This window comes from Anabas testudineus, chromosome 14 (genome assembly GCF_900324465.2).
Source record: "Anabas testudineus chromosome 14, fAnaTes1.2, whole genome shotgun sequence".
NCBI classification, from domain to species: Eukaryota; Metazoa; Chordata; class Actinopteri; order Anabantiformes; family Anabantidae; genus Anabas; species Anabas testudineus.
The window spans coordinates 13,493,828-13,518,178 of record NC_046623.1 but is presented as its reverse complement, the minus strand read 5'-3'; the positions used below and the strand labels follow the sequence as shown (position 1 = coordinate 13,518,178).

At 40.8% G+C, this 24,351-nt stretch overlaps 1 protein-coding gene across 2 annotated transcripts in view; it reads right to left on the bottom strand.

Moving 5' to 3' along the window:
- Positions 1-23,973, bottom strand: part of LOC113169780 (protocadherin-16-like) — a 73,452-nt gene extending 49,479 nt beyond the window's left edge. For both annotated transcript variants that reach the window (XM_026371477.1, XM_026371478.1), the window contains exons 1-4: positions 23,471-23,973; positions 10,521-11,366; positions 10,234-10,431; positions 9,029-9,802 (exon numbers count right to left, since the gene is read on the bottom strand). In XM_026371477.1, the coding sequence (XP_026227262.1) occupies positions 9,029-9,802; positions 10,234-10,431; positions 10,521-11,348 (1,800 nt within the window). In that variant the 5' untranslated portion in view covers positions 11,349-11,366; positions 23,471-23,973. The remainder of the gene's footprint in view (positions 1-9,028; positions 9,803-10,233; positions 10,432-10,520; positions 11,367-23,470) is intronic.
- Positions 23,974-24,351: the final 378 nt, after the last annotated feature.

The following is a 24,351-nucleotide window of genomic DNA, read 5'->3' as shown; positions in this document are numbered from 1 at the left end:
TTTTCCTGTTGTCAAATGCTTGAAACCCTTTGGGAGGAACAGAGAAACATCTTCAAACAACAACAGCTTGTATTGCTTTTGATAGCAGATGTGGATATTTGTCACAAGTCTGGGCTAAGTGCTCTACTGTATACATTATTGTACACCTACTCCCCATTTTTCTCTCACATCTTTGCACTTTGACTTGAGAACATCATCTAGAAGCACTTTTACTGGTAAATTCTGGGAGATGGACAATCTGCGAGATTTATTTCAAGCAGTATGAAGAAATTCCTAAACTACACAGAGCACAGCAGGGTGTGTTAGGCCACAGTAAATCTGATCCAAGACCACAGAGCTGAATTTGGGCCACAGGCACTAGGAATGCTGTTTCTCCTAAATTGACATTAAATTTGACACATCCTTATTCTAAAAGTTAAATCACTTACAACAGCAAGCGCACAAGCCAAATCTTATGATTTACCTAGCCTCAGCCAACACCTGTTGCCCAGGCCAAATGGCTGTAAATGTACTCACTATGAGGTTAAAACAACACACAGCGACTACTGTTTCATGTCAGAAAGATTCATCTCAGAGTTGTTGCACAGCTCCAACACAAAAACCGTATGTGTGATCTAACTGTGAGACATGCTCATAAAAAAATATTTCAAAAAAGAATCTGTTGTAGTTCTTGCAAGAGCTTTGTTAAAATTGCAGGGTAGGAAAACTAAAAGGCACAGCGGCAGAAGAGATGAAGAATCCCTTTTCCTTAATAACAAGTTATATTATGGTTGGTCAGAAAATGATAGACCACCCTGAAGCATCTCAAAATGACTAAAAGCATGACCAGAATATGAAATGTCAAGAGCATTTAGACTTAAGAGCAGCAAGAAATACAGTAATCAAAGCTCTTCCTCACTATTAAACCATAATAATGGTAATAATAATAGTGTTAATGTCAGTAAAAACTATAGAAACTATTCTTTGAAGGGAATATAATAGCTATTTGTGTTAAAATGATTAAAAGATTTGACCTTGGCTCAATGGGTATAAATTTAGCGAAACGATAGATGAGACTTAAATAAATGTAGCGGTAGCTAAAAAAACACAGCTTTTAGTGAAAACATACACTGAGCCGGTTGTCAATTTAAAAGGGAAAAAATACACTGAGGTTTATTTCTCATCTCAAGGCTACTTATTAAATTAATATTCCGCTTGTTCTGGGTTCACTGAGTCCAGAAGGCTTCAGTACTGCAGAACCTCCAGAGGGTGTTTGAAGATGAGACTTCCTCTGTTAGAGGCAAAACGACAAGATTTTGTCTGGAGAGAAAATTCATAATCAAACTCAATAAATCAGTTTGTCTTGTTTCTATTGATTTTTTGGCTCAATTCAATTCTCTCTTTCATTCTTTCGTGTCTTGTGGTCCTTACAGTTTAAGATTTGTTCAGTTCATTGAAACAAATCACAGCAGTTGCCCATGCAAACAGTAAAGTTATTTCCACTCCTGTAATCCTTCCAAGCCTGTCTGACAGACCACAGCCAGTGACCACAAACACACACACAATCTCATGCACAGAGGCCCACAGTGGAAATAAGTCTCTGACTTTTCTTCTGTGGTTTTGCATCCGTAAAGCTTATAGACCACTGCTTAATCCGGTGCTTCTTTTCTCCTCTGTGCATTGCATTTATTTGAATTCAAACTTCGATTGTACATTTACTGTCATCTAATAAATGTGCACAACGTAGTGTAAAAAAGAGAGTGGGCAGGTGGGAAAGAGTAAGAAACTCCCTTGTAAAATATTCCACTATAGGGGAGTGGAAATTCAGTTTCACTCTTTCTAGTGTTGCTCTAACCTTTAACAGACATCTCATAGTGAGAACTATCCCTAAAAATGCTATAAAGTCCAAAGAAAAGACAATATGAGCTGCACGCATGACAGTAATGCATCTGGGAGATGTAAAGAAAGTGCGAGAGCTTATGTGGACCATATTGAATATAAAATGCTCAATGTTGGTCGCTGCCATTTCTGTGATCTCATCTAGACCAGGCGAAATCAGCAACATCGTTTAATATTGTGTGCTTTGGCATGTTAAATGCAACACTAGATCTGGAATACCAATGTTTCCCTCTCTGCCTCTGTCTCAGTTTCTCTCAGCATCTCTCCACACTTGAGCTCCTGAGGTGAGAAGGAAAAAGAAGAGGAGGACAAGTAAAATGATTAAGTGAATGATTCATTTGATAAAACAAATATCTGTAGCTGCACCGTCTTTGACCCCCGAAAGGAAAATAGTGTGGAGAGAACTGGGACACGGCTAAAACACCAAAGGTGCAGTCGGCCAGATAACAGCTTCAAGGCTGCTGCTACAACACTTACACACACCCACCCGCATAGACAGACAACGACTGAAAGGCATGGCCTGGAGCGGTGCAAAAAGACAACAAAGAAAAACGAATTGAACGACTCATTCATATATTTAAGCACGCTGCGACACAAGCGCAGCCCTCAGAGAGTTTTGGTCACACCCAACTGGGACTTCAAAAGTCATGTGGTTCTCTGTGAAGCCCAAATGACAGAATCTGATACACTGGGAAACAAGCTCTTGTACCACCTCTGACCCGTAGCTTATTGACCACCTGCTGCCCACAACTGCAGAGCTCTTCCTAAAGCAAATACAATCTAGAGAACATAGGAGGCATACTAATTTACACCAACTTAACTCAGTTTGTCATGAAATCAGATTAGTGTGACCTAATGAACTAGGGGGAGCCTCAGGATCCCCCGCTGCTTGTGTGTGGTTTATACGTGAGTCGGAACAAGAAGGACGACTGAAGCAGTAACACACGAGACAGCGACAGTGCAGGCCCACACAGAGATAGAGAGGATGTCTGGATGGCAGATACATTTGAAAGGACACACAATAAAAGACACAGGAGCACAGGAATAGAGAGATAGACAGAGGGGTAGCGATAGACAGAAACTGTGTGCACGAGTGTGTGTAAGGCAGTTTTTTCTTTGTTCTTGTGCCTGCAGCGGTTTGATATCAGTGTTTTCCACAGACTAGAGGAGATACTGTGTTCTTCCCAAAAGGTCCACCTTGTCAGCTTCAGACTGTATTGTTAGGAACAATTTGCATTAAAGACAAAATGTTCTGTTTTACGGGATTTGATACTCTTGAAAGAAAGAGAGATCCATGATACCAAGGTGACTTTGAGGGAACATTTCATGATTTCATTTGTCAATGATGCTCCTTTTAGTGCTGAGAGCTTCAGTGCAAAGCCAAAACAACAATCAGCACAGTAAAAAATTCAGAAAAAATTCATCCTTAAGTAATCTCACTTAGTGATGGGAAATTGATTCTTTTACAATAGCAGAGGAAAACATAGGGTTGGTGCCAGGACCAGTGAAACAGACACAAGGGCAAAATACATTAAGTAAAGACTTCACATATTAATAAAAGAGAATGGAAAGTGAAATACTCAGTAACACATGAGATGAAGAAATGAAATAGAAACCAGTCTTACTGGAGAAAGCAATAAAGAACGAAAGTGAGAGAAGGAAACGCCTCTCTGCCATATGGTGCAAAGTATTGGGCTTAATGAGGCGTGAGGCCATCCTCTCCACAGAGGCATCGGCCAGTCAGATCACACATGAATGAACACTCTGATAGGTTTAAAACACAACATATGCCAACAGCTAGTGATATGAAACCAAACCACCGCTTCTGAGGGTAGAAAAAAAAAAAAAAGGAATAATTTACACAAATCGAACACATGAACAGAACTACAACCAAAAAGAGAAACGCTCATGCAGCCAAAGTAATAAAAAAAAAGTTGTTTTTCACATTTTGCACTAATGTCATGAGTAGTTTCATTTATTGTAGATGTGGAAACACATGTGGTAGAAGCAGATAACAGAAAGTGGATTCATAGAGTTCATTCTAGGTAACAGTTTACTACTGAGGGCAGTGAACACAACATGAGAGCAACTCTGTCAAAAATCCAACAGAAACATAGCAGGTTGTGTATCTGTTGGCAGCAAAGTCAAGCAAACACCATAAATTACCATCACCATCTCAGTTTAGCGTGTTAGGATGGTGACATTTGCTAATTTGTGGCACCTGTTTAACCACCAGACAAACGATCGTGCCACTATACGACAAGTCAGGAGGTTATTACAAGCCATTACTCAGGAGACACACATTTGTGGTATCAAATTTCATGGCAATTCCTCTAATAGATGTTGAGACATTTCACTCAGTAGTAATTAGTAATGTCAACTTCATGGCACCAAAGGAGGGTGTCAGCGGGATTCAGCTCATGAATATGTGAAGTTGTTGAGATATTTTGGATATTTTGGACTGAAAGACATTAACAACCAACTAACCAAGCTGACTAGAGTCTATATAATCCTAATCCCAAGATTTATAATCATATATAACATATATTTAAAATCATTTTAAGAACAATGTTACAACCATTATGGCAACAAATTAATCCCACCTCATTATTTAGAAAGTTTGATTGTAAAACCGATATACATTTCATTCATGGCATCTGAGCCTCCAGTAGCAAACAGGTGATACACTCACAGTGAGTGCTGATGGATGTTATGAGAATAGTTCACATAGCAGACACACCATCCTAATCCCTCATCACATACATCCTGTCAACAAACCTGGCAGCTGAGAGACGTGCGAGTCGGTGCGAGGGAGCCAGAGAAAGAGACGGCGCTGCAGAACGCGGGAGAGAGTAAGCGTGTCAGAACAGAGGCCAGCTGTTAGCAGCATGAAACAATTTCGGCAAATCCTCGATCGCACAGGTGTCTGTTTGTGTGTGACCCCAACCATTTGTCATCGTTGATCACCTGTTAGACGCAACGGTGTACTGTGGTGATAGGAATCGCTCCAACCTGCGGTGTCTCTTCACTCATCTATTTATTCTAGCAATTTAAACACACTGACAGATTAATTAAAACACACACGACAGAGTTTCAACAGAGCAGGGCTGTATTGAAGCACAGCTGCTGCTGTACAAGAACGAGCAGGATGGAAGACATCTAGCGGACGATAAATTTCATCTTCCCCTGACATTTTCAAGCTTAATAAAAACTGGAGAGTGTGTGTTGTGAGTCTGGGCTGGAGGAGAGAGTGCAAGCTCCAAGTGGAAACTGCGGTTTGGTCTGGCTCCGGTTTTCCCGGGGGGGTCAGATTCAGCGCAACATCAGCAGGAGACCGGTCTGTTACAGTATGCTTTAGCTAAACACCTTCCTGCTTTAAGTGCACCTACATATATCTCTGGCTCTATTGGTTTATCAAATATGATAAGTCTCAGTGTGCATATGCGTGTGTATGTTTTAAATATGATTAATCTTTCCTTATAGAGTCGTATAGACTACAGCCATGGGAGCCCTGACTGATTGCTCTGACAGACAGAACTGCTTTGTTTATTTAAGTGGTCTTGATGGGAAGTTCAGGAGGACTAATTCCACCTGTCAAAAGAAAACGGTCTCCTTCCTGTATGTCTTTGCTCTATTTCAGTCACCTTCATGCCAAACTCTTATGTTCTTGTGTGACTTTCTGTTTTCTCTGAACTCTGTCTGTCTATTAGAAGATGTGGTCCAGAGAAAGCTCTCAGCACATTTGACTGGTGAGAGTGGATTGAAATCAGCAGCTGTTTTGTGCGTGACAAAAAATAATACACACATTTCCATGAAGCTGATGGAGTTACTGAGCAGCTCTGCGCGCCCCAGAAGATGAACCACGTCTAAGTTCAAAATGTGAACTTGTAGTGCCTCTTTTTGGTTAGAACCAAGCTTATGATGAATTACAAGATTTGGAAAAGCAAAATCCTCAGTATGTTCATCCAGTCCTCTATGGGGCCCTGGTGGCTTCAAGGTTTAAACTTTGCTACATTATATATTTTTTATTCAAGCACATACTAAACTATAGTCTATGGCAATATTGCAATACTATACTGTTGTACGGCAACAAGCAAGCTATTCTTCTTCTCTTTGTACATCTCCCAGCTGAGCACATCTGTGCATCTGGTGAGATGATTGAGTGTTGTTTAACAGGCTTGACCAGGAACCCACATGCTGCACATCACAGGGGAAATGCATCACCTGCTGAAAGTGAGTTCTTGGCTTCCACAGTGTACACAAGTACACATACACAGATGTATGATACACAACCATACACATGAACATGTACACGTATGCATGCAAACTTCTGCTGCCTTGTTCTCAACTATGTTAACTATTTAATATCCTCTTTGCTAAGGCCCCTTTTACTTGTATTGAACAGATTAGTCTGTATTATTTTATCCATGTATTTCTAGTTTGTCACTTGTCTCACTAGTCACTGCTTGTGAGATCTGCAGTGGCTTCCCAGTGGCCGGGTCATGCTGGAAGTGAGCATGTTATTGGATTTGACGGAAATTCTGCAAGGCTTAACCCACACAAGAAGAAAAAGATGCTTAGACTCTCAAAAACCCAGATGAAAAGATGTGAAAGAGATCTGAAAGTAATCAACTTGGTGGTGTCAGTGCTGATTCAGATCGGCACCACACAGATCATATGATGTGGCTTTTATATCCAATTAATATGCATCATTCTAAATACGCTTGTCATGATTCGCTGCCAGCTACAATTCACACCGTTCTCATGACCCCTACCTTCTCAGGATATGAACTTGAGTCAGATGAATGTGCACACACACATACACACACACACACACACACACACACACAAAGGCACCGTGACCTCTCGTGCATGGGAAATACTTAAAGGAAGCAAAGGAAGAGGAAGCCAGGGAAACCAAGAAATAAATAATTCCTTTGTGTTGTGGCTCCATAAACAGTGCAGCATATTACAGATTACTATAGTGGCTGAAACGATAAGAAGCTTCCTATAAACTAAAACTAGATGTATATGTACGGCATGAGCATAGAAACATAGCAAGAAAGAAAGAGGGAGACAGGAAGTAAAGAGAAGTAAATCTGGAACATGGGTGAGATTGGTTTTGGCAGAACTATTACTTAACTAATGTTCACACAGTAATCCTATTGCTTCATACAACTCTTTTGATAACACAGATGACTTACAACAACACTTGTTTAGATATTAAACTTTTGTTTATGTCCAAAATCCCAGTCAGCTAGCTAGGCCAGTATAATAATTACAAAAAACAAATAGTGATTAAAATCTATTGTAAATATTGGTATAGTTCTGAGAACGTTCTGCCTTTGTCTCGACAAAATCACATAACCTGCTTGTGGGTGCCAAACAACATCACACAAAAATGTAATCTGGGCCTACTGGACCAGCTGACCCAATTCTTCACTTTGTCACAATCTTGACAGAGTAAAATACCAAATGCTCCACATCTCGACAGTTGGTTGGCAAGCAAATGGAGAAAATACAGAACAAATCTGGAACGACGTCCATTAGGCTATGATGTCAGCTCTAACATCGGGTGTGTATGTGTGTCCATTCTGAGCGGCCACATATTCCATTGGCCAAGAAAAAAGTTTACTCCAACTACTATTATTCTGCAAATCACAGCCCCTGTGGGGAGACTCTCGCCTGGAGAATCTTGGCTCGGTTCAAGCAAGCCTCAAGGAACGTGCCTGAATGAGCAAATCAAGCCTTATTCACTCACTCCGGCATACAGGAAAACCACCCGAGATGTCTGGCATGTGATTATGCCTGCACCTAGTGCCAGAATACCTGCCGGCAAGGATTAGAAGAATGATTACAACTGTACTGCATTTGAGGTCCAGGGGTGTCATTTAGCTGGTTGAAGGATACAATAATTTAACAGAGCAGCCTAATTAGGTGCAAATTACAGGGTTAAACAATTTAGCGATGGACAGGCTATATCTGTGATTACAAATTTAGTTCACATATAATCATCCTCTGTTCATTTGCATTTCACATCACTCTTCTTCATTACATTACATCACTGCTTGCACTGAACTCCAACCATCTTTTGCATATATTTCGACTATAAAGACATGAAAGATCAGATTTTATGGTATTATTATTTTAGGCACATTATACTTGTTAACACTCTTGACTTAGATGAAGATCAGATCACATTATATGACAAATGAATGCAGAAAACCATAAATTACAAAAGCTTCACACTTTTTCTTGCCACTCCACAAGTTAACTTTTCATAAAATTGCTGAGAGACAGAAATGCTGTATTGTTAACGCCCAATTCACAGAAGAGGGCAAAACCCTCTTCTGGCCCAATTCACAGAAGAGGGGCAAAACGCCCAATTCACAGAAGAGGGGCAAAACCAAACTGTTGATCTAAACGGTGCATGACGCCAAGTTAAGACTTTGCTGGAAGACAAACAGCAAGTCATACTTTTTTTTATTTCTCAGGAGAGGTCCTCCTTATATGGAAGAGCTGCTGGAATCAAGATAAAAGGACGACTGCCAAGCTGCCGCAAAATAGGGTGGGGGCCTCCCTATGCTGACGACTGGGTTACCATGGCAACCCCATGTGGCGAGAGAGAGGACATAAGTACCTTTAGAAATACAGGTGAAGTCTTACCCCCTCCCTTTTTATCTCTTTTCTTTTAAATGAACATATTAAATGGCTGCGTTTTTCCAGTATAGCCCAGGTTTTTTGAATCACATCATAATGTGTACGTGCTTCCAAGTTAAGTGCACCATCCTTTTCTGAAATAGGACTTAGTGGCTGTTTTTCACTTCAAACATGACTTTGATTTCCAGAATCATATTGATGTATAAATGAGATATGTGCCAGAGGAGTAATCAGAGAGGGTTTAAGGGGAGGGTGAGAGTGAAAAGACAGAGTGAATAAAGAGATGAGAGGACAAGGAAACTGTGAGTATTTGGTTTTGGCTACATAAGTAGGACAATAGTTTTTTCCAGTACGCTGTAAGATTGAGCACCATGACAATTAAGGATGGCAGTTCCCTTGTACAAAATAAAGAAGAGGAGAGTGGAGACAGAGAAACTTCTGGAGACTCAGAAGGAAAGAGTAAAAAAATAGGTTTCGGGGTTTCTCTTACCTCTAAAAAGCAGGTCCCAGCTGGGGTGTTCTCCTTGATGGAGGCATTGTAGAAGTTGCTGGAGAACACGGGTGTGTTATCATTAACATCCTGAAGCACAATGTCCACCTTCGCCGTAGATGACAGTGGAGGGCGACCGCTATCTGTTGCAACAACGGTCACACTAGGTGCTGGCTCTGATTCAAAATCCAGAGCGGCTGCAGTGGTAATGATCCCTGTGACTGGATCAATGGAAAACCAATCAGAGTGAGTGTTTTTGCCTTTGAGGAGGCTGTACCGGACATCTCCATTAGGGCCCTGGTCCTTGTCCCTAGCAGTAACCTGGAGAACAAATGATCCGGGATACACAACCTCTGGAATCGTTTGCCTGTAGGCTTGCTGATCAAAGAGGGGAGGATTGTCATTAACATCAGTCACCTGAATCGTAAAAGATGACTCTGCCCTGAGGGGAGGAGTGCCAGAGTCTGTGGCCATCACCCTGAGGTCATATGAATCGCGCTCCTCTCTATCCAAGACCTGATCTACATAAATCAGGTAAATTATGCTGTCTTTGGTTGTAAGAGCAAACTTCCCGTCTCCTCCTTCAAGGGACACGTTCACATTGGCGTACTCGCCATAATCTGGATCGGTGACAGATATTCGAGCTACATACTGGCCTGGTTGGGCTCCTTCTGAGATTCTTGGAGAGCCATCCTCGCTGAGGAAGATGATGGTCATAGTGGGCTGGTTGTCATTGTAGTCACGAACATGGATAGTCACAAATGCATTGGTCACCTGGAGAAAAGTAATGTTGGCTCAAATCAATTTGTATCCGATTATACATGATGACTATGGCGATTCTTTTTTAAATAATTTTTTTATTTGTTTTGCAATGTTTGTTTTGCTAAATGTTGTAAGAATAGTTCACTTATTTATTAAGTAAATAAGTAAGTAACATACTATCTGCATTACATTTAGCTCATTAGCGCTTTCCTTGTATGTTTCATGTTTTCCATGAGCTGCAGTGAGGTTTATAATGGTATGAAATACAGGAGGAATACCAAACAAAACAAACCAGTAAAGCAGTTTTACATTTTTCTGAAAAAAATCTATTAAAACAATTACATTTAGGGATTACATATTACAAAACAATATGTTGCATGTTAACATAAAACCACTGCACAATGATCCTAATCCAGTGTAATCAATAGTTGCTATGCAGTTACCTCAGGGTGGCTGGCGTTATCCCTGGCCTGGACCACCAGTTCATGGACCCTCTTTAGCTCATAGTCCAAGGGTCGATTTAGAGTGATGACCCCTGACTTCATATCCATGACAAAGTAGCGGTCAGGGTCACTCTGACGCCTGTTGATTTCATAAAGCACCAGACCATTATCGCCCTCATCTTCATCTGTTGCAAACACCTACAAAGACAAGAAAGTTGAAAACTGAAATTAAAACCTGGAAAGAATTTTAATGAATTATTGAAAACAAATAATAACACAAGGCTGACCTGTAGGATACTACTTCCTTGTGGAAGGCTTTCAGAGATAATAGCATGGTATCTGCTCTGATTGAAGACTGGAGCATGATCATTGATGTCAGTTACAGTCACTTCCAAGGTCATGGACCCCATTCTTCTAGGTGAGCCCCCATCAAAGGCCTCCAGGACCAGGGTGTAAGCTGAACGCTTCTCTCTGTCCAGAAGTCCATTGACTACAAGATCCAGATACAGCACCTTGTTAGCAGCCCTCTTGGTCTCCAGTCTGAATGCCTGGCCCACATTGCCCTCTCGAATAGTGTAGCCTTGGGTAGTGAGCTGGTCTTTATCTGCATCAGTTGCAGGCTCCAGGGAAAACCTTGTACCCACTGCTGTGTGCTCTGGGATCTTAAGAATAGCTTTCTTTTTCGGGAACATGGGTGCATGGTCGTTGATGTCATTGACAGTGATCGAAACCTCAATAGTGACTCCTGTCATTGTCACGGCAATGAAGCTGTAGTGGTCTTTCTGCTCGCGGTCCAGACGCCGTGCAGTGGTAATGATGCCCGTGGTTTCATCAATGTTGAGGTCACTGCCAACACCCGTGCCATCATGGTCGGAGATGAAGTAAAGACTAGCGGTTTCACCAGGCGGTAACCCAGCACTGATGTCACCAACAATGGTTCCCACTGGCTGCTCTTCATCCAGCTGGAGTTCCAATGCTCCAAGAACAGTTGTAGATTGAATAAGGACAAAGACGATGTAGAAATAAAAGAGCGGCTTCCACCGACAGAGACTTGAACACACACACAGACTTCTGACCCAAACCCTCCGTCTTGACCCTTTACTTGTCATCAGCATGGCTGGGTCGTGCTACACCTGGGAGAAAAAAAAAACAGAGACAAAGAAAAATATCAGCCAGAGCAAAAAAGAACTGCAGATGTTTTTTATGATATCTAAGTTGTGCAATTGCTTTCTCAGCTTGAAAATTTGAAAGTCTTGCACAGTTTTTTTAAGTGAAACTTAAAATCCCAGCATTACAATGTGCTAACACTTTTACAAAGCAGAATCTATATTAAACATACTCTGAAATGAATTTCTGCATTTTTTCCTTATAGTCATAACTGTTTGGATAGAACCTTTCAGCTGGATCAGGAAAATCTGGAAGAGCATGAAAATGGTCTAAGTCTGTCCAGGATCCACATGGGCTTAAACCACACTAGAGACAGAATCATAAACTATATTTATCTGAAGGATAACAAATTGTATTTACTGGGTAAGAACATTTTGAAGTGTCCAGAGTGGCCACACACTCAAATCCCAAGAGAAAGCACACAAGCACACAAACACTAAAAGTAGGGATCAGGATCTTCCAACATAGACAACAAAAAACAAGTGCCTACACACATGCACGCTCACAGACGCATGGGAAAGTAAGCCTCTAGATGCTTCAGCAGGGCATTCAAGGGAAGAAGCAGTCAGTTAAGACTGTACGCTTAACCTCGATGTTCCTCAAAACTCTAAATCATGCACAGATCCATAAAGATAATATTCTCCTCATGCTAATGCTAAATCAATCTTATCAGTCATGGCTTGGATCTAATCATGAACAGATACACACACTCTAACTGTGCTCAAAAATGTGCAACAGCCCAGGGTCAAACACTTCTTGCCAAAAACTTGAACCTGGTGTGACAGAAGGGTAGATACGCCTCATCGGATGGCACACTTGCTGCAAAAAAAAGATAATCGCGTGAGTTTAAAAGGCAATCTTAATCCTACCTGACACTGTATGAGTTAGACTGCAGCAAACCCACCATCTGGTACTTCTAGCAAGTTAAAACAAACACCAATAATTATTTGCAAATGGCATCTGACCCAGGTTTAACACACATACTTTCGCACACTACCATAAAATTCTGGTAATGCACTCATAACTGTTCTGGCAAGTTTAACCTGTCCAGCTGCTCTAAACTCTCACGAGATAGATGCACATTTTAGCCCTTGATGAGGTCCACAAATATTTAGATTATGTTCAAAATGAGACCAATTGTTTATGCATGTTCCTCTAGTATTTATAAGGGAAGATTTATTGAGCATATAGGCTAAGTCTTCAAAACACCATGCAATGAGGAGAACAATCCAGCCTTGACATTACTCATTCATCAAACTTTGAGACCAAGGGTGTGCTGCTTTACAACAGCCTTCTGATCTAACCATTTATATCTAAACTCTTTGGAATGTGAATGGGTTCTGCCTCTATTAATTAATGTTTGGTACAAATAGTTAAAGCTGTAAATGTGAGATGCAGGCAGAGGGTTAGTTGTCAGCGAAGGGGTGTCGGCCCTTGCCGGCCATCCATATTCACCCACACAATCACTCCCACAGTGCATGTATAATCTGCACAGTTAACTCTAAGAATGTGTTCCACCTATAGTATGAAAGCCAGCCTGCTGGCAGCTGCAGCGGTTGCAAATACACTGAATTGAAGCACTGACCCCTACACATACAAAAGACCCTAACCTGAACCGTCTTTCTAATAGTCAACACTAGTCCACATACAATAATTCCACTGAACAAACACCACTGTAGTATACATGTATTTAGATTTATAAGACCCATGAAAGATTTTTCGAAGCGCTTCACATTCAAAACAAATTTTTTAAAATTATTTGACCTTAATGACCCTGACGTAATGCAGTAGTTTATGAGGCCTCTGAGGAAGAGAGATTAATAGAGTCTATAGCTCCACTGGGACAGGGAGCAGGACACTGATACTGGCCCCTCTGGTACAGTCTCTGACCTCCACATCTTGTCCAGACGGCAGCTCTGGACAGTTGCTGCACGCCTACACAAAGAGGGAAGCAGGCCTAGGGCACAGTCGACACACAGACCCTTGTTTTGCTGTGTTTGCTATGTGTCAAAGTAGCTGTGAGTGTTTATCTAAGGGACTAGGCTCAATTGAGATGTGGAGAAAAGGGGATAGAAGTTAAAAGAATTGGACTGTGAGAGACAGGGCTGTGATGAAGAAAAGACCATCCACTGCTGAAAGGGAAATTCACAGTCAGTTCAGTCCCTTTGAGACTCCAATCTGACGCAATGAACACAGACTACAGTACAATAATACAGTCATTGAGGACATCAGGGAAAACAAAAAAAGAACAAAGCAGAGAATTAGAAAGAGTAGATTGAGGACACATCCAAAGAAGTTACACTATGAGGTGTGATTACAGTTACAAATACGTCCTTATTGCTGAAGTTAAGTGTGAGTGAAAGCTTATTTTGATTAACTTGCTGATCTTGCTGCTGCTATCTGTCACTGTCAATAAGCAGTCAGTCCATGACATCATCTCCCTTTTGACATGTGCTGTAATGCACATGTGTTTACCCTGGATAGCACAATGATGGTGAAGAAAGGAAAGAGCAAGGGCTAAAATGTACAGTAAGTCATGCTGAAAGAATACTGCTTCAACAGATGGTCGGTGGAGTGAAACACAACCAGATTAACTCCCTCTAGTGGCACTCTTTATACCATAAGCTAATTATAATAACGCTTCAATTGTGTAAATGAAAAAAACACAGAATGTATTTTAAAATGCAAATAAACAAATACAATTAGTAAAATGCAGCTATCAGTAATTTTCAACCTGTCTTGTTACATGGGTTGTCTTTATACAGTATGTCTGTGTCTTTGCACACCTACAAAACTAATGATCACGCAATCAGTGACATCATCTTTGTGCGACCACACTGACAGACACAGCAGACCCAGAGGGCTCCATGCAGTCTCAGCCACATTATATCTGGCATTGCACCCCCATAATCTGTCTCTGCTGTGCATAAGCCTCAAAGCCTCAAATACATGGGCCTGCACTCTTAAGTACTGCTGCCATATAATAGAAAACCATAGTGTTTTCTATAGGATGTGACTACTTAAAGTAGAACTGTATGTTTATTAGGATGTGTGTGAGTGTGTTTATGCTGCTGAATCTCAGTAGCAAGGAATAGCTTTTACTCACGCAGTGCCAAGTTCAAACAGGCCTCCCTATCTCCCCATCCCTCCCTTGTCCCCTCCTCCCACCTTCCCTCAGTCCATCCTCTCTAATGGATCTAACAGATGCTGTCGGGCATGCCACAGCTACCCGTGGCCAAGCTAAACAGGACCCATAATCACAAAGTTCCAAGTAACAACCGGCCACTCCATACCGCCTATATCTCAACCATGTTTCTTGTACTTTGATGGAACAGCTTAGGATTGAATTCAGCTAGTTCCTCGGCGGTTGAGAGGTTTGGCATTGCCTGTAGATAGTTGGCAGCCACTTGTTCAGTCCTGTAACTCCTTCTGTGTCACCCAGAACAAACACTGGCTAGATTCTGTGATTGACAGTAAAGTCAGGCTAGAGAAATAATAAAGGGAAAAGCTGCCTAAATGTGAAAATAGCCTTTTTTTTTATAAAACTTCTCAGCAAGTATACAATCACTTGTTGGCTGGAGCAACACAAAAACTTTAAATGACTTAGAATGAAAGGTTAGTGTCGGTTGTGGTGAAACTACAGTGGCGTAAAAGCTTTTTGAAAAGAGAAAGGGAGTCTGGCAGGGGTTAGAGGATGGAGAAATGCTTTGCATCTCAGTTTTCATGTCGTTTGGGTTGTGTGTGTTTAAGGGGACGACAGCTATGACCCCCGTCTCGCCTTGAGTTGCCTTTCCCCGGATCTCTGGATATAGACATTCCATTTCTAACCCCAGCTGTCACCAGCACCGTGAGCACATGTGCATTTGTGCTGTCTGTGTGTATATTTGAGTCTACGTATATACACGTGTTCCCCCGCTTCCTCTTTTCATCCATAAATGAGTCCACATAAAAGTTAGATATCATTTTTATTTTTATTTCCATAATGGACTCAATTAAAACTCAATGCACCCTGATCCGGTGTTCAGCAGCCTATGCCCTCAGACAGCCAGACAGACACTGTCTGGACATTTTTACACACAATGAAATATACATGTATGTGCTCCACCAAAGCACAATCAATATTAATAGTACTATGTGAAGAGAGCGTTCACCACTGTGTCATACAAGTAGGTTACCTTACCCAGGGGAAGCCTGCAGCTGTAAAAAGCTCCCACAACCTGTGAAACCTAACGTGATCTGATTTATGGACAGTGGTAGGGTCTAAGTAAGTACATTTGAATTAATTATGATGAGGTGACAACTTGTTCCTTGGCTGCTCTTCTCTCTATTTCAAATGGTGGACTTGACACACGAACACATTGAGTATGATAAAAGGGACAGTGAAAGACAAATAGAAAAGATTTACCATCAAACATCTTATAATGTTATAATGCAAATGCATATATATATATTTTTTTTATCTTTTAATGTTTATCTTATTTGTATGTAATTCAGAACAATATCAGGGATGATAAACTCTTAAAAACAGGAAACAAGCCGTCATGTTTCCCCATTTGATTAAAATCGGGGAAAGCCTTTATTTTTAATTTTGTAGATGAAATACTGCTCTGGAGTTTAATTTTATTACCTATTTCCCACATAAACGTCCATGACAGTGACATCAGCAAGACTTGCAATGAGTGAGGGTGAGGGTTGGGGTGCGTCTGCAGAAACTAGCCAGTTCACAGTGAGACTGAGTTAGGTGCCAGGAGCCAACAGAGACTGAGCGTATGAGGCTCGAGTCCACTCTTTACTTTCAATATCACAGTTTTTGTTTTTTTCTGCAGAGTAATATAGAAACACATATGGCTGCAGACACTAGTCTTATTCTCTGATGAAGGAAGTTAATGTTGATTGAATGTGAAACATTTTTGTTCCCATCCAATGATATTTGGAAAGTGAGATATTTTTTCATGGTTTGGCTCCACACTCTCATTTGGATGTGAAATGATGCGATGAAAATGAGGTTAAAACATTGACTTGTTTAAATTTACCATAAAACACCACTTCTCGTGATGTATTATTTGTCTTCATTTTGAGGTCAGAGTTATTTAAGATGTCATTCATTCAATAGTTTTTGGTATGTCGTATTTCATTCTTGCGAAAAAAAACATCAACAACAGGTTTTAAGCATTTTAATTAAACTCAGCATTTAGATATACTGGGCTAAATTAGATATTTTGATTATGGTGGGTTGTGATGTTGCAATAGCCCCAGTCAGGTTAACAAATCAGTGTTAATTCAAATGCTTCTGCAAAAATAGATTAAAAAAATGGCAGGATAGGCATGTTACAGTGTAATCTTTGCATCTCCGCACTAATGTTCTTACCAGATGTCATCTGGGGAAAAACAATTGCAGAATACTGTGTATCTCCGTCACAGCAGCAGCAGCATGACAATTCAAAGCTGATGTGATGACTCAGATTTCTTTATTTACCCACACAGAGGCTCCCAAGCTGGAATACAGTCACACACACACACACACTTACAAACTACACCAGGTCCCCTGTGACAAAACGTCCTAGATTTTACTGCCCGACAGGCCAGAAGGAGAAAAATGCAGAGATGTGGAAAAGTTTGATTCAAAAAAAGGAAAAAAACATTGCAACACTCATAAAGACAGAAACATGAAAAAGTTCAGCTTGGTCTGAGTAAGTGATGAAACACACACAAACACAAGTAAAGGAAACTCTCTGAACCATTAGTGAAGCCGCAGAGGTGATTCTCAACCTTTAAGATCATGTTGCCAAGTGAAAAATGCAGTGTTTTCTTTATCTGTTTTATGAGTGTGAGTGTTTGAGCTCATGAGAACATTTGTTTTTAAGAAAAAATTAAGAAAGAAAATTGGAAAGAATGTAAAGAACTATTGCAAAAGAAAGAGCATGATAACAAAAACAAAAAATCAAAGGTAGAAGGCCAGCTGAGTTAAAAAAGCCGGCGTTGTGAGATGAAGGTGAAGCAGCAGCTGCCATGTACCATCACTCATCACCCTTCCCCGTCTAACATGTTTAATGTCCCACAAGGGCAAGTTTTTGAGCTAAACCATCCATGTCCATGCCTCGCTGTCAAACATTATTACTTCACTGGTGAAACTACCATTTTAATGGCCCAAACTAAAACTTTCCCCATTCATGATGATTTGGATTTTGAGCTCTGTCTGAGAGGAGAACACCCATTCAGTCCTCAGTAGTGGAAAGTAGAGCACAGACTGGAAGCAATTATCAGGAAATATTGTTATCAGTGTTGAATGTGGTAGACATTATAATTAACAAATATGTACTTAATAGCAGCATTTGCCTCTATAGTGCTCCAAAAGCTGATACACACAACACACATACACACAAAGTAAGGGTTATTTATTAGTTATATTTTCTATTTATTAGTGCCTATCATGATGGCTGATTTGATTATTACTATATTCATATGTTAATTGAATGCAAATCCAATGCAAATAATCACTTAGAGAGTTGATTATAATATAATAGAAATAGCAATTTTACCATTATGTTTGATTTCTGTGCATGACTGTGCTGTAACTATACCTTTGCATTAACTCTCTGGAGGATTATCCTAACCTTAAATGCTTAACCCCACCCTTTACCCTAACTCTCATCCAGCCATAACTGTGAACCTAAAACTCCAAATTGATTATTTAACTTTGTAGGGATTGTCTCTCTGTTCCCAGATGGGAGATTAATACATTAACACACACAAACATACAATTATACCAAAAGAATCACAACGTCTATTACGAGGAAACATTAAAAGACAAAACACTCAGCTGACAGTCAAAACAAAATCAGAAGAAGGGAAACCAGAGATTCTCATGACTTAAACACACACTTTCATCTCATCACATTCCACCCAATGACATAATCAGCAACATGGCCTAAAAGCAAACCGGGCACAAAGTCATATCAGGTCATGTTATTTTTGCAGTAAACATATAAATACAATATTAATCAAAGTGATGACATATTTTATAAATTGGCTGCCAGTTGACAGCACTTTGTTCGGGTGAGAAGCAAGAAGCACTAGGTGGTTCATTTTTGGGAGAGACTTGGACTTTGGTTTGTCTCTGGCTGACAGATCTGGGAAACTATCAAAATCTGTAATTACTCTTCTCTAGCTCAGAATATAGGACAGTGACTCGCCTTATTAATTCTCCATCAACTCAAGTGGCGCGACGACAGCTGTTCTCCAAGAGAATGCCTTCGTATCACGTTACTCTATTATATTTTTGTGGTGAGCCTGGGAATTAAGTCTGTCTACCTCTGCTTTCATTTGCACACACACACACACACATCAATAATAATGTTAATAATGATCAGCTGAAATGATATAAAGACAGATAAGTGATGGGAGTTTCCAAATAAACTAATTCACTTGTGAACTGATCGAGCCCACTTGGATTCGCTTTCTTCTGCCCGACTGTCCTTTCCCTGCTCCTGTCTCACACCACCCACATGCATCCAGTCACTGAATCCCTTAACTTGCATAACACACTGCTCTACCTGAGCTACATGCAGCTCAAGCACTGTGCGAGTGTTTGAAGTTCCCAGAAGCTCAGATCATCTCACTCACTTCATTAAAAACACATGAGAGTCCTCACAGACAGGCTGTCTCTCTTTCTCTCTCTGCTTCTACATTTCTCATCCATCATGCACATGGATGGAGCAGCAGTTACCACAATTCATTCATCTTTGTCGAGAGCCATTCTAACATTGATCTCTTCATGTGGACAATGAAGTTAATACATACTTGTCATTCAGAAACATCTGAGCACAGACGACACACACATCTGATGAAAATACCCAAGAAGGCAACTGAAAGAACAGATCTAATATAGTGTAGTACTAAAACGATTAGTTGATCTAGAAATAGATTGACAGAAAATTAATTAATGATAACAAGCACAAATGCACCTGCTGGTTCACTGGTTTTTGACATTTAATATTTAACTAAATGGCCAACCTTTCAGTCAAGAAAAGAATTGAGAGCTAATCGCTGATGGAAACTTTCACGGTCACTTACAGTTACAGGCCTAATGACACATATCAATAACATACCAGGAATATAATAAGTCTGCATGTCTGTATGCATCTGTGTTTACATCGTGTCCAATGTAGTTTGGACAAAATACAACATCTGTAAGATGGGAAAACTCACAGACTGAATATATATTCATCTACCCAGTGCCTGTGGTCTTTCCCCTTCAGCTGACCTGGATCCGCAGGACCTGTTCTGCCTGGACAATGAGCATGAATAATGATGAAGCCAGTTACTTACTGGGCCTCAGAACAAACAGAATTTAAATTGCACCGATTCAAAGTTCCATCTATTCATTCTTTGAGCATCTGACAGGACATTCATTTCCTTTGATTTGGTGAGTCAATCATTGAGTAATATCTTCTCCAGAGCAGCAGATATTGTAAATAGGTCTTCGTGCAGGAAATTAAGCAGGAAAGACTGCCGTACGCTGTCAAAAATAACCTTTAGACCAAACTCAAAATTAAACTTTGAATGATTATGTATCAGTGTTTGATTCATATTTATTTTGCTGCAATGTATTTAACATACTTGTGTTTTTATGCTCACATATTGTATTACACCTATGACTGTGGGTCTAATTATTTAAACAACTCTAACTCCAGTAAGAATATAATGCAAAGCAAGCCAGAAAAGCATCTGCTTAGAAACTGGGATTAGAAATTATTAGATTTTAAGTTGACAACTTTTATCTTTGCTATCAATGCACCAGTTGTTTAGAACCAACCTAATGCAGCTGTGTTTTAATTCCAATGTGCTATCGGCCCCACCTTCCCTTGCAAGCACACGCAAATCTCTAATTTTACTATAGCATAATTAAATTTCACGATTATAATCACAGCGAGACTCTGTGACTGCAGCTGCCATAGTAACCAAAAAAAAAACCCTGGGGGTAATGTTAATAAAATGTGGAGCAATCAGCACAGGGAATTCCTTATCAATGGGAATTGACTCTAGTACTAAAGCTCACCTTCCTGTGGATGGATGATGCAAACAGAAGCAGCTTTCTAGGAAGCTGAAGCAGCTCCATCTGCATCCACACTACTGCAGCAGTGGGTATAGTTAACTATGCTGCCTAGTGCAGAAAATGATATAAAGTCTCCTCAATATTCAGTCTTTGGTTTGTGTTGTGTCTAAGATGGTGGTGGTCTAAGGGGTAAATAAAAACACCAACACAGATCCCAGGCATGAGCAGAGTCCAGTGAGTGAAAGATGGGGTGTAAATATTTCCACTAGCTACTTGTGGAGCCAAGGGAGAGGAAAACAATCTTATTTATGTTACTTTTTTAGTGCTGTCATCTGCTGCTCATTTACGTTCACTGTGGCCAGTGTGTGTGTGTGTGTGTGTGTGTGTGTGTGTGTGTGTTTTACATGTGAGGACAAGCAGTTTTGCTGACTCTCTTATTTTTAAGGTGTTAATTTTACCATTTGTGGACATTGGCGTAAAAAGTTGGGTCTTGTTTTGGGTTGGGGTATGGATGAGTGAGGCATGGTTGAGGCTTGTGGAGGCGTCATGTTGTGTGCAAGCTTGTGTGTGTGTGTGTGTGTGAGAGAGAAGGAGAGGAAGAGAGAGTCTCTGAGTCACTTTCCGATATTTGTAGTCAGACAACGAAATCCCATGCTTAAAAAAAAAACCCCAGAAAAAAACAATTAAGACATACAATGAGATCGATTTGTGTTTGAGTTGCATTATTTAGTTGGGAAGATGCTTTCTGTTTTTTCTCCTCAACATCATTCTCTGCTGGCAGCTTCCATGATTTAAGTAATATTAGACAGTTGCAGTTCTACAGTTTTCTCTACAATATTTTACATTTATCATCCTCACAGGGTAACAATTCTTAGAGTCCAGTATTTACCTTGGCGAGAAAGCAACTAGAGGATAAAATCATGCACATAATATACCTTAAAAGAAAATGTTTCTTCTTATGTGGGTTCTGAAGGAGCCACAAAGAGGACAACAGTGTATACAGTACTTGCAGAATTTCAGTGTCAATGTGGGTGGCTAATGCGCAGTTTGATTACACTGTATATCTCCAGAGTTTAAAGTAAACACTCAAGATTGCTTGAGATTTGCAAAGAAATAAAGCATCAACTTGGACTTTCCCTATTGTACTACCATTAGAATAAACAAAAAAAAGAACTGTGGATGTTGAAATTGTATTTCATATTTTTTCATCAAAAAGCAATGGTTTAACAATATCAGGCTTAATTCTAGCCTCATGCAGATGTAAGTTTTATTACTTCACACAGCAGAATAAAATAGAGACATCAAGCCAAATGTGTTGCAAAGAGGCTGCCAACATGCACCCCAAATGATCGGATACACAATGAAGCGAACAGGGTTGGAGGGTAGTGGGTACTATTCATTCACCTCCCAAAAACTGCATTAAATAGTCCTTCAGCAGATGCTGTTGTCTAAGAAATGCATGTGTTTTGAGCATGGCACTGTTCCAAGGCCCTAATCCTGGCACAATCAGTATCATGCTCGCCCATTCAGCTGCACAGAAGCACATGAAGATAAAATTCACACGACTTACTTTGCTGACAGCTTGTTGTAAGGACTTGTCACCGAACTGGCAAAGGTGGACAGACATCTGGCTTACTCCAATCTAGCCCCCTCAAGATCTAGTCTAGTGTTGGCTCAATTCATTGAAATTTCATTTACTTTTTGTTCTCTAAAAACTGTACGAAGAGAAGAATTAGAGCAAGAGAAGATTCTAAAAGTAACTAAGGTGTGTTGTATTGAACCTGTTGTACTGACCACAGCTGATGTGAGCCATTTGTTGGGCCAAAAATAAGTTATTTTCGGTTTCAGGCAAACCAACAGACATATGGTTCCTGACAGAAAATGTCTTGTCACTTTGCAAGAAACCAGCTCCATCCAAAGGCTGAGGGCAGTATGCTGCAGCGCCAGAGCACATTTAACCATGTAGTGTAATAATGCAAAGATCTGTATCCCTCCTCATAGCAGAAAACCAGAAGCTGTGGATGCCAGCAGACACCAGATATGCAAGAATAACTACTGTGGTGAGCTGCCTCTGGATTCCCATTTTTAGCTTTTTGGCCATGTAAATATATACCGTAAAGACAAAAGTAGGCGCTGTAAATACACCTCATGTTAGAAAAGAAGTACATAGCTGTGTCAGAATGTATTTACTAGAAAAAAACTACTGTAAAATCCTCTCTGGCTTCTTATTTTGTGTTTAAGGTATTATTATATCTCTATTGTCTCCTTGTGGCCCCTTTTGTGATCTGTTGGTTCTGTTTTCTGAATCATACAGAAATAAGAAAATCCAAGCCATCAGTAGAATAAACCCTGTTGTAGCCCATGATTTAAGTGCCTTTGCTCAAAGGCACACAATACCACTTTGAATCATCTCCATTAGTGATGCCTTGCTGTCTTGAAACCCTGCACACATCAGTCGATCTTTCCAGGAAACAGTTAAACGTGTGCTGGCCCACTTTGTGCACTTCATGGTGTTTTCTATTAAGTGGTTCTGTCCTCCCTCCAAAACAAAGTGTATTCACTCTGAGTTGCCAACCCTGGGGAAGAAACCACTGACTTACTGTTATTAAATAGTTCCATAAGACATAAGAAGCCTTTATACCCACTTACCTCCCCTACATGTTAAGAATATCATTTAAATCAGCATCCATTGGTCTTTTTTCAATCTGACTGTTTAACTGGATGGGTCTGAATGCTGATCAATAATCAATATGAGGCTACGCTGCATCAACACTATGTATTGATCCTGCCGTACTAGCAGTCCCTTTAGTATGGTCGCCACACAGCACAGTAGCCTGAGCGGCTACCAGCTCATGCATGCAAGGTGCAGATGCAGGGCGCACCCCCTCCATATGTGGAGAACCAGAAGCGAGCACCCAACAGGAGCTCATCTCTCTGCCTTTAATCCCTTAATGATGAGACGCATCTATGAACGTGAACACACAGGAGGATGAGAATAAAGGAGGTGTCACTTACATTCATTTGATCCACTCTGCTGCTCTGGATGTGTGATCTGGGTATCCCCTCAAAAACCTGATTAGTATGCAAACGGTTTTCCAATTCCTCCTTCAACGACAAGCAATCCACCAGGACAAAATGTGGAGCCGTGCTGACAGGCTGGTTTTTCTTTTTTTACATAATATCCACACACAAAAAAAAAAATGACACTTGAGCCAATTCCCCGCGTTGTGTGATCCGGTAGACCGGCAGATTGGTTCACTCCTCCGGTGAAGCGTCTTTGGCGTCTCCGTCCCCGCGTCAGGTGAGCGCGTCTGAATCAGCTGGGAACCTCTGAGGTGTCTTTGCAGTCTGCAGCAGTAAGGAGCCGTATTTAGCCCTGCAGTGGTCTGTCCGAGGTTTTGCTGATCCTAAACGTTTCTCTCCTCTGTTCTCCCTCTCAGCATCCAGTCACTCAGACACGGCGTGTGTGCGTTAAGTGCGTGTGTGTGCGCGCTGAGGCAGAGCAGCTTCAGGGCACCGTGCACCTCACCGACTGAAAGCCGACTCCTCTGCCACAAGGCCCAGCCCCCCCCCCCCCCCCCCCCCCCATCCTACTCCTCCTCCCTCCACCGACTTGGGTTGCTAATTTATTCGGGTTGCTACACAAAAGGGGGGACAGAGGAGAGGGAGGTCGTGGAACACAGTTGGGAGTGAACGGAAAGGGGAGATTGGAGAGAAGACTTTGGTGCCCCCCAGCTCCTTTCAGTGGAAGTAGTCTTTGAAACAAAGGAGCGCACCATGCTCCCTTAGAAGAGGAGTTTCGACACTGTGGCTCATTGTGCATGGAAACGTGGCTCATTAACCAATAACCTTTAAAAGATCATTTCTTTTCTTCTTTGGGTAGATTTGAAGGACGC